General features: G+C 40.8%; 1 protein-coding gene across 1 annotated transcript in view; it reads left to right on the top strand.

Moving 5' to 3' along the window:
- The window catches only part of pik3r6a (phosphoinositide-3-kinase, regulatory subunit 6a), a 93,888-nt gene that overhangs the window by 18,536 nt on the left and 65,662 nt on the right, over positions 1–9,690 (top strand). Inside the window, exons 2-3 of the mRNA XM_037689968.1 lie at positions 2,788–2,908; positions 3,857–3,930. Coding sequence (XP_037545896.1) covers positions 2,788–2,908; positions 3,857–3,930 — 195 coding nt within the window. The remainder of the gene's footprint in view (positions 1–2,787; positions 2,909–3,856; positions 3,931–9,690) is intronic.

The following is a 9,690-nucleotide window of genomic DNA, read 5'->3' as shown; positions in this document are numbered from 1 at the left end:
TATATATATATATATATATATATATATATATATATATATATATAAATAAACATATATAAGTATATATATAAACACGAACCTTTTCTTACGCGTAGATGCAGCCACACCAAAATAGAAGTCAGGACCTCACCTATTTTTCTTGTTGTTGCATCCAGCATGTGCATGGACAGAAGGAGGGTGTTTTCAATTCCACCTTTTCGCTCTGCGACGGGACAGAAAAAAAGGGAAAACTGTATTTTTAGTAGAAAATAGTAAGCACATCACACATTGATTGATAAAACCAACAGGTTATTACTTAAAAAAATAAATAAATTACATATTATTTTTTCTAAAACTAAATAAAGCATTCAGTTAAGAACAACTGCTTTGTTGTGTCTTTTTTTGACATAAAGTTACACTGAAGAGAGAAACTGTTTTCACTTCACCACTTTTGCTCTTGTCAAGGGCGGACGCTTTTCCTTTCCTCTCCTCTCCCTTCTCCGCTTTGCTTTTGCTCTTTCCTGTCTGTGAAACTGCTTCATAGCTTTGCTCTACATATCTTCCGAACCGTGATTTTTGCTTTGAATCTGGTCAGCTGGTCTCAAAGCAATTGATAAAATGTTTTTTTTCTTCTTCTTTTTTTTGTTTAGGATATGTGAGGACCAGCAAAAACACAAGGCAGACATAAATCAGTAAAGTTCTGCCTGTTCCCAAATCAAATGCTCTTAATCTGAATTCGGCTCCCCGGCTGGTTTTGACAGGCCACCTCATTTCAATACACCTGGAGGCCCTGTAAATTTGATGCTCTGACCCCTCCTCTTCTACCGAGGAAGTCTGCAGACCTATCAGAGGAACCCAGCTGAATAAACACTGTGCCATCATTTCAGGACTCTTGGATTCTCTTTGGCTCTGTCCTAGGTCAACCTCAGCATCCCTCAAGAGTGTTTACAGATCTCACCAGAGGGAACTGACTGATTATACCCTTCTTATCAGAACCCCTACAGTGCATCTGAAGTGTCCTTGGACACACTCACCACTCTTGTCATCTCCCCTCCCCTGTGGAATGTCTGCATCACTATGTGCAGGGTGTTTTTTTCAATCTCGGGCTTTCTCTCCTCAGCCAAGAAGTGAGAGTTTGATAGGATTTTGTTTGCCTCCAAATCCTATACATGTGTCACTTTCATTACTTTTTGTCTGTCTGGACAGGTCTCACTTGTAAATTTCAATGCAAGGGCGGTGAGCAGCAAGAGACAACACACAGAGGCACTGCAGCGTTTAGATAAAATCACTGTTCATAAAGTTCTTTCTGGAGAGATCCGTAAACACTCAGGAGATGTCGAGGATGACCAGAGACGAATCCAGAGTCCTGAAATGATGACAGAATGTTTATTCAGCTGGGCTCCTCTGAAAAGTCCATGGAAGTCCTCAGTAGTAAGGAAGAGAGGGGCTGAGCATCAGGTTTACAAAACTTTCCAGGCAGGTTGTGATAAGATGGCCTGTCAAGGCCAGTCAGGGAGCCGAATTCAGATAAACACGATTGTTTTGGAGACAGACAGAACTTTAATGACATCTACCTTGAGTCAGTGTCAGTCCACTCAGATTCAAAACGTCCACATTAAATGACCATACAAATGGAATGTGCCTGAGAATAATCCCCAAGATCTGATCCATTCTGCCATAAGTCTGGGTGCTCGAGGCACGAACCAAGCCATCATATAAGGCAGGCAGTCTGACCAGATTCAGATTTGCTGCCGACGACTTCCTTGTTTGTTGATAGACCAGGAACCAGCCAAATCCAAAAAGCAAGAACCAGTTATCAATCCAATTATAAATGCGTCCTTAAAATCCACAGATGACAGCAGAGATAGACACGTCATCAAGTCTTCAAAGTCAATGAGATATCCAGCTGTGTGCGTGCCAACAGGACAAATCGGTTCACCTAAAGCCTGTCTTCTCTTCGAAGAAATGTTATCAATTGTGTTGAGGGACCAACTGACCAAATCCAAGTCCATAGTTATGATTCGGAAAATTTGAAGAAGAGAGGCTCTAAAGCAGTGTCACAGACAGGACAGAGCAAAAGCAAAGCGGAGAGGGAGAGGCGAAGACATCTGCCCTTGAGAAGAGCAAGTGTTAAATGAGTCTTCGAGACTCAATGTGATTTATCTGTGTAAATAAAGATTGAATGAATGAATATTTTCTAAAGATCAAAGTTTCTTTTCAGAGATGAATCATGCTGTTAAGTCGATTTGGTGCAGTTTTATCATGTGTGACAGGTTATAATTATTTAAATGAAGCAAAGATTAGCCCTTAATGTAAAACTGGGAGTCTATTTAACACGTTAAAGCCAAGAAACAGCCGTAGAGCAGGATGCACAGCTCAAAGCTTTGTTACCCTGCATGTAAACACTGTGTGTGTGTGTGTGCGTGCGCGCGCGTGCACGTGTGTGTGTGTGTGTGTGTGTGTGTGTGAGAGAGTGTGTGACAGTCATATGAATTGTGCCAACCTCTGCCACGCTGTGATTTGGCTCTGCTCCACATCAAGCCCTTAATTCAAACTCCACCTGCTGCAGCTGTTTAAAACGCACTCTCCTGCTCTCTTGTCGTCCTACAGTGTCAATCAGAGCAGATTATTTGTGAAACCCTGACACAGTGTGGCATGAGCACATCTGCCTGTCTGGAAGTGGTAAATGTCAGTCAGTGGACGAAGAAAAATTATGAATTCCTTTATGAGAGATAGTAATCCAGTCTGACGAGCAGTTGTTTGTCCAACATGTGGAGGAACTGTCTGTGTTTTGTGTGTGTCCCGCAGAAGATGACGTGGTGTCCATGGCTGACTCCACCATCACTGTGGATGACATCGAAGGGGAGCTCTTTAAGATTGAAAGGATCAGGGATATCCTGGTCAGAAGAGAGTCAGAGCTGAGATACATGTGAGTGACTAAAGAATTTATTTGTGTGCCACAAAATTAAAGGTGACTAGAAGAAATCTTACCTTTTACTCTCAAGTCATCAGCAGTAGTGGAAGCTGAGTTCAAATGTTTTATAATGATGGTCATTAAGGTGAACTGACATCACTTATGTCAATTATTCCCTGACACGGAGAGGCTAAATGCAGGTGATAACGGGCAAATTTGCCCTTTACGGGTGTTTAGCCCCCAGTGCTGACAACACCTCTTGGCTTGAACAACGCAATAGCCATTGGCATCAGAAGCATTTGTAACGTGCGGGGGACACACTGCTGGGAGTGGGGGTCTGGGGGTCCTCCCCCAGAAAATTTTGAATAAAGTAGATGCCATTTCCTGCATTCTGGTGTATTTGAACAGGTTTGTAAACATTACCTACACAAGTAAACACTTGATCCAATAACTATTTTAGAGAGCATGGCACAATAAGTAGTAGCGCTAAGCTAGAGGTGCGCAATACAAATGCGCTAGCTAAAATGTAGCTACAGATGTAGTGCTCCGCTTTACATTGCACAACCTAATAAACTCTTTTTGTAAAAAGAATCAGTTCACAAAGACTAAACGTATGCAACCAGAAGTTGCAACATAGCTATATCTACATTTAAAAACACACAAAACAAAGCACAGCTAGCTTTAAAAGTCAAAATTTCTTTATTGTCATTCGCACCACATGTGGTACATGTGGTGGAATGAAATTGTGTACAAACCGGATTCCAAAAAAGTTGGGACACTAAACAAATTGTGAATAAAAACTGAATGCAATGATGGGGAGATGGCAAATATCCATATTTTATTCGTAATATAACATAGATGGCAGATCAAAAGTTTAATCTGAGTAAATGTAACATTTTAAAGGAAAAATATGTTGATTCAAACCACTTTGTGTGTTTCTTCTGTGTCATCATGTCTGTGCAGGATGGACGACATTCAGCTGTGTAAAGAAATTACTCGCCTGAAGAAGGAGCTTCAAAAACTGGTATCCATTCCAGGTAAGAGATCTTTGGATACCTCTGACTGAATAGATGATATCAACACTGTGAGAGCTGAGGTTCTAAAAAAAAAAAAAGTGTTGCGTGTAATCTATAAATAACAAAAATTTAACACCAAATGCTTAAAAATGATAATTGCTGGGTGTTGCGTTTGGTGAGTGTAGGACCCAAGTGCAGGCAAACAAGAGGAGCCAGTAACTTTTTTTTTTAAATTTTGATGAAAACAAAAGGCTGACGTGGCAACAAGTTATAATAAAACTCAAGAGTGGACAACAAAGGAAGGCACAAGGAGGACTGAGGCATCTGCAAGTATTCCAGGAAAAGAAGTCCATGGTGAGGCAGTGACAAGACATGATTTAAATAACCAACTGAGTGAGGGTGAAAGTGGGAACACCTGGGCTATGAACACTGACTGGGAACAGGTGAGGGTGGCAGGCTGATTGGAAAAACACTGAGGAGGTTTACTGAGGATGAATGGAAGATGGGACAAAAAACAAAACAAGGCCTAAACTAAAATGCTCAAAATAAAACAGTAACACTGAGACACAATAAATACAAGAAACAGTTGAACAGAAAAACACAACTGAACCCAAAGAACATCATCAAATGCATATGTAACGTGTTCATAAATGTGCTTTACTGGGCAGTTTTTTTAAATGTCTTGAATCGTATCCTGTTAGGACAAGGTGTGAAGAGATCATTTTTGTAATGCCACTATCCTCTCCTCATGGCTTTGTCCCTTTTTCTATCTAATAAAAAAGTATTCTGAAAAGAATAAGAAGGCCGCGCTATATAGCAGCAGCTTTGTGCACTCTGTCCATCCTTTGGACGACTGTACAGACATATTCTCATTGTATCTCGGTGCAATGATAATAAAGCTTATTCTGACTCTGATCAGGTCGTGATCTACAGCTTTCACTGAAGAGTTCGCAGCCGAGTGTGACGTGGTCGGAATGAGGATCAGTTTCTCAAAATCCGAGGCCATGGTCTAGAGCCGGAAAAGGGTAGAGTGCCCTCTCCGGGTCAGGGAGGAGATCCTGCCCCAAGTGGAGGAGTTTAAATATGAGGGAAAAATGGAGCGAGAGATCGATAGACAGATAGGTGCGGTGTCGGAAGTGAAGCGGACGCTGTACCGGTCTGTCGTGGTGAAGAGAGAGCTGAGTCAAAAGGCGAAGCTCTCAATTTACTGATCGATCTACGTGCCTACCCTCATCTATGGTCATGAGCCATGTATTGTGACTGAAAGAACGAGATCTCGGATACAAGCGGACAAAATTAGTTGTCTCCCCAGGGTGTCTGGGCTCTCCCTTAGAGATAGGGTGAGAAGCTCGAAGACCCAGGACACGCTGGAGGGACTATGTTTCTTGGCTGGCCTGGGAACGCCTCAGGATTCCCCTGGAGGAGCTGGCCAAAGTGGCTGGAGAGAGGGAAGTCTGGTCCTTCTTACTTAGGGCTGCTACCCCTGCAACCCGACCCTGGATAAGCGGAAGAAAATGGATGGATGGATAGATGAATGTACAACATATAGGACTTATACATACTTATATATAATTATAATTATCCAGTCACTTTTTTAGTAATACAGTAGTCCCTCGTTTATCATGAGGGTTTTCGTTCTCAGCTACCTCGCGATAAGTGGAAAACTGTGAAGTAGGAATTAGGGATGGGCCAATCCAATCCTGTATCGGTATCGGCCTCCGATACCAGCATAATTTACGTATCGGATTTTTCCAATCCAACCTGCAGAGATTCCGATCCGTTATGCATGTTGGCTTCAAACTATGGAATGGATTTCCTGAACGGAAGTGTGTCTCATGAACCCAGAGTAATAAGACCCGCCTCACATTCAGGAAATCCATTTCGTAGTTTGCAGCCAGCTACAACACGAGGACTAAGTTAGCAGCACTGTGGCTAACAGCTAACCGACTTTTCATCTAAACATGTCCGCTGTGTGGAAGTATTTTACACTAGAAACACCACAAAGCAAGACAGCAACGTGCAATGTCTGCAGAGCCATAGCACCACATTAAACCGCGGTAAAGTTAGTTTTACGTTGGACATTCGAGCTCCGTGGCTTCAGCGGTCTGCTCCTCTCACTGAACCCGTAGGGCAGACTGAACGCGGCTGACTGAAATCAGACTGCCTGCTGCGGATTGAACAAGAAAAAGACATCGCTGAAGCCAAGGAGCTCAAATGTTTACTGAGAAGTTGCTAAACTTCATTGTAATGACCAACCGCTATCAGTTGTAGAAAACGAAGGATTTCGCAGCTTGATACTTGCAGCCAAGATATAGTTTACCCTCCAGGAGATATTTATCAGCACAAATGGTAAATGGTAAATGGACTGTACTTATACAGCGCCTTTCTATCTTATTTCAAGATACTCAAAGCACTTCACACTACAATCTGTGTCCTCATTTACCCATTCATACAGCACTCTACTAGATCTCTACAAAGCTAATTGAAGAAATCATTCTAAAGAGACTAATCAGTGCTTTAGCTTCCATTCATACACTGATGGGACACACATCAGAGGCAACGAGAGGTTCAGTGTCTTGCCCAGGGACACTTCAGCATGTGACTGCTGGTGGATTCGAACCCCAACTTTCGCATTGGAGGACGACTGCTCTAACCACTCAGCCACAGCCGCCCCAATAGACAACAATAGACAATTTTAAAAAACGATTTGAAAATTACAATATATATACTGTATATATATATATATTTTTTTTCATTTAGCCTTTATTTATACAGGTTAGTCTCATTGAGCCACGAGAACTCATTTTCAAGAGAGACCTGTTTAGGGAGCACATGGTGGGGGTTAAGGGCCTTGCTCATGGGCCCAGAGTGGGGCGAATGAGGGTGGGGGCAAGTGTGGGTGTTTCACCTACCCCACCCACAATTTTGATGTTGTCGGGCCGGGGCGTGAACTGGCGATCTTCGGATCACAGGCCCACCTCCCTAACCTCTGCGCCACCACTCCCCAACATATATATATATATATATATAAAAGAAATTAATAACAGCTACATTATAAAGTGATGTGAAATACTAAGAAAATGTCTGTGTTGGTTTATGCATGAACTTAGCAGGTGTTTAAAGCCATTTAATTTTTTATTTTATTCATTCATTTAAAAGAGATGAAATAAATAAAACAAATTCATCAAGAACAAAACATTGAATGAAAAGAATGTAGAAAGAAGAAAATTCTTATATCCCCCCTTATTTAAAAAAATATAAAATAACTTAAACAAACAATCACTTAAATTAATCACTTTAATATTCACTTTAAAGCTAGGAATAAAAAAACAAATTTTGTGTTAGTAGAAATTAATTCTAACTTTGAAACTTATCCAACATTAATAAAACTTGCCTCAAGTTGCCTTTTTGGACATGCATGCATATATTTGTAAAAATTGTCCTTGAGAGTAGATTATTACAGCCTCATAAAATCAATGATGATGATTATATCGGAACGGGATCGGGATTGGCCGATATCCAGATTTAGGTATCGGGATCGGATCGGAATAAAAAAATAAATAAGTGGATCGTGCATCCCTAGTAGGAATAGTAGTACAAGTAGACAAGTACAAACCGGATTCCAAAAAAGTTGGAACAGTAAACAAATTGTGAATAAAAACTGAATGCAATGATGTGGAGATGGCAAATGTCAATATTTTATTCGTAATATGACATAGATGACAGATCAAAAGTTTAATCTGAGTAAATGTAAGATTTTAAAGGAAAAATATGTTAATTCAAAATTTCACAGTGTCAACAAATCCCCAAAAAGTTGGGACAAGTAGCAATAAGTGGCTGTAAAAAGGAAATTGAGCATATAACGAACAGCTGGAAGACCAATTAACACTAATTAGGTCAATTGACAACATGATTGGGTGTAAAAAGAGCTTCTCAGAGTGTCAGTGTCTCTCAGAAGCCAAGATGGTAAGAGGATCACCAATTCCACCACTGTTGCGCAGAAAGATAGTGCAGCAATAACAGAATGGTGTTACCCAGCGTAAAATAGCAAAGACTTTTAAGTTATCATCATCAACCGTGCATAACATCATCAAAAGATTCAGAGAATCTGGAACAATCACTGCGCATAAGGGTCAAGGCTGTAAAAATCTACTGGATGCTCTTACTCGGGCCCTTAAACGTCACTGCACCTCAAACAGGAATGCCACTGTCAAGGAAATAACAGAATGGGCTCAGGAAAACTTCCAGAAAGCATTGTCAGTGAACACAATCCACCGTGCCATCCACCGTTGCCAGCTGAAACTCTACAGTGCAAAGAGGAAGCCATTTCTAAGCAAGCTCCACAAGCTCAGATGTTTGCACTGGGCCAGGGGTCATTTAAAATGCAGTGTGGCAAAATGGAAGACTGTTCTGTGGTCAGATGAGTCACAATTTTGAAGTTCTTTATGGAACACTGAGACGCCATGTCATCCGGACCAGAGAGGACAAGGATAGCCCAAGTTGTTATCAACGCTCCGTTCAGAAGCCTGCAGACAAATGCTTGTGGCATGGGCAGCTTGCATGTCTGGAAAGGCACCATTAATGCAGAGAACTATGTTCAGGTTCTAGAACAACATATGCTCCCATCTAGACGTCATCTCTTTCAGGGAAGACCCTGCATTTTTCAACACGACCAGGCCAGACCACATTCTGCAGCAATCACAACATCATGGCTACGTAGGAGAAGGATCTGGGTACTGAAATGGCCAGCCTGCAGTCCAGATCTTTCACCTATAGAGAACATTTGGCGCATCATATAGAGGAAGGTGCAACAAAGAAGGTCCAAGACGAATGAACAGTTTGAGGCCTGTATTAGACATGAATGGGAGAGCATTCCTATTTCTAAACTTGAGAAACTAGTCTCCTCTGTCCCCAGACGTCTGTTGAGTGTTGTAAGAAGAAGGGGGGATGCCACACAGTGGTAAAAATGGACTTGTCCCAACTTTTTTGGGATTTGTTGATGCCATGAAATTTGGAAACAACAGATTTTTCCCTCAAAATGATACATTCTCTCAGTTTAAACTTTTGATCTGTGATTTGTGTTCTATTCTGAATAAAATATTAGATGTTGGCACCTCCACATCATTGCATTCAGTTTTATTCACAATTTGTTTAGTGTCCCAACGTTTTCGGAATCAGGTTTGTAGTAAATAGTAGTTTATATATATTTTTTTTTGTTTGTTTGTTTGTTTTTTTCATTTACCCTTTATTTATCCAGGTAGTCTCATTGAGCCACGAGAACTCATTTTCAAGAGAGACCTGTTTTTAGAATAGAATAGAATAGAATAGAATAGAATAGAATTCAACATTATTGTCATTGCACATGTCACAGGTACAAAGCAACGAAATGCAGTTTGCATCTATCCAGAAGTGCTTAGCAAGAAAAATAAATTGGTAGATATATATAGTACAATATACAGTAAGTTGCTTTGAATATGCTATAGAGAGTCAGAGTCAGAGTCAGAGTTTCTTTATTGTCATTCGCACCTCATGTGGTACATGTGGTGGAGCGAAATTATGTACACAGGGTCCCAGTTACATCCAACAATAAAATGTATAAGAAAAACAGTAATAACATCTAAGATATGAACTAAGAAAAACATCAACTAAATATACACTAAGCACTCATAACATAAAACATTGAACATCAGCACAAACATGAACATGAGTCTGTGAGCAGATGTGCACGCATGAACACATCAACATTGAAACAGATCAGCAGCAACATGAAACAGATCAGCA

Source organism: Nematolebias whitei, chromosome 16 (genome assembly GCF_014905685.2).
Source record: "Nematolebias whitei isolate Nwh7 chromosome 16, NemWhi1, whole genome shotgun sequence".
In the NCBI taxonomy this organism is placed as follows: domain Eukaryota; kingdom Metazoa; phylum Chordata; class Actinopteri; order Cyprinodontiformes; family Rivulidae; genus Nematolebias; species Nematolebias whitei.
This window is presented reverse-complemented; position numbering and strand designations above follow the sequence as displayed.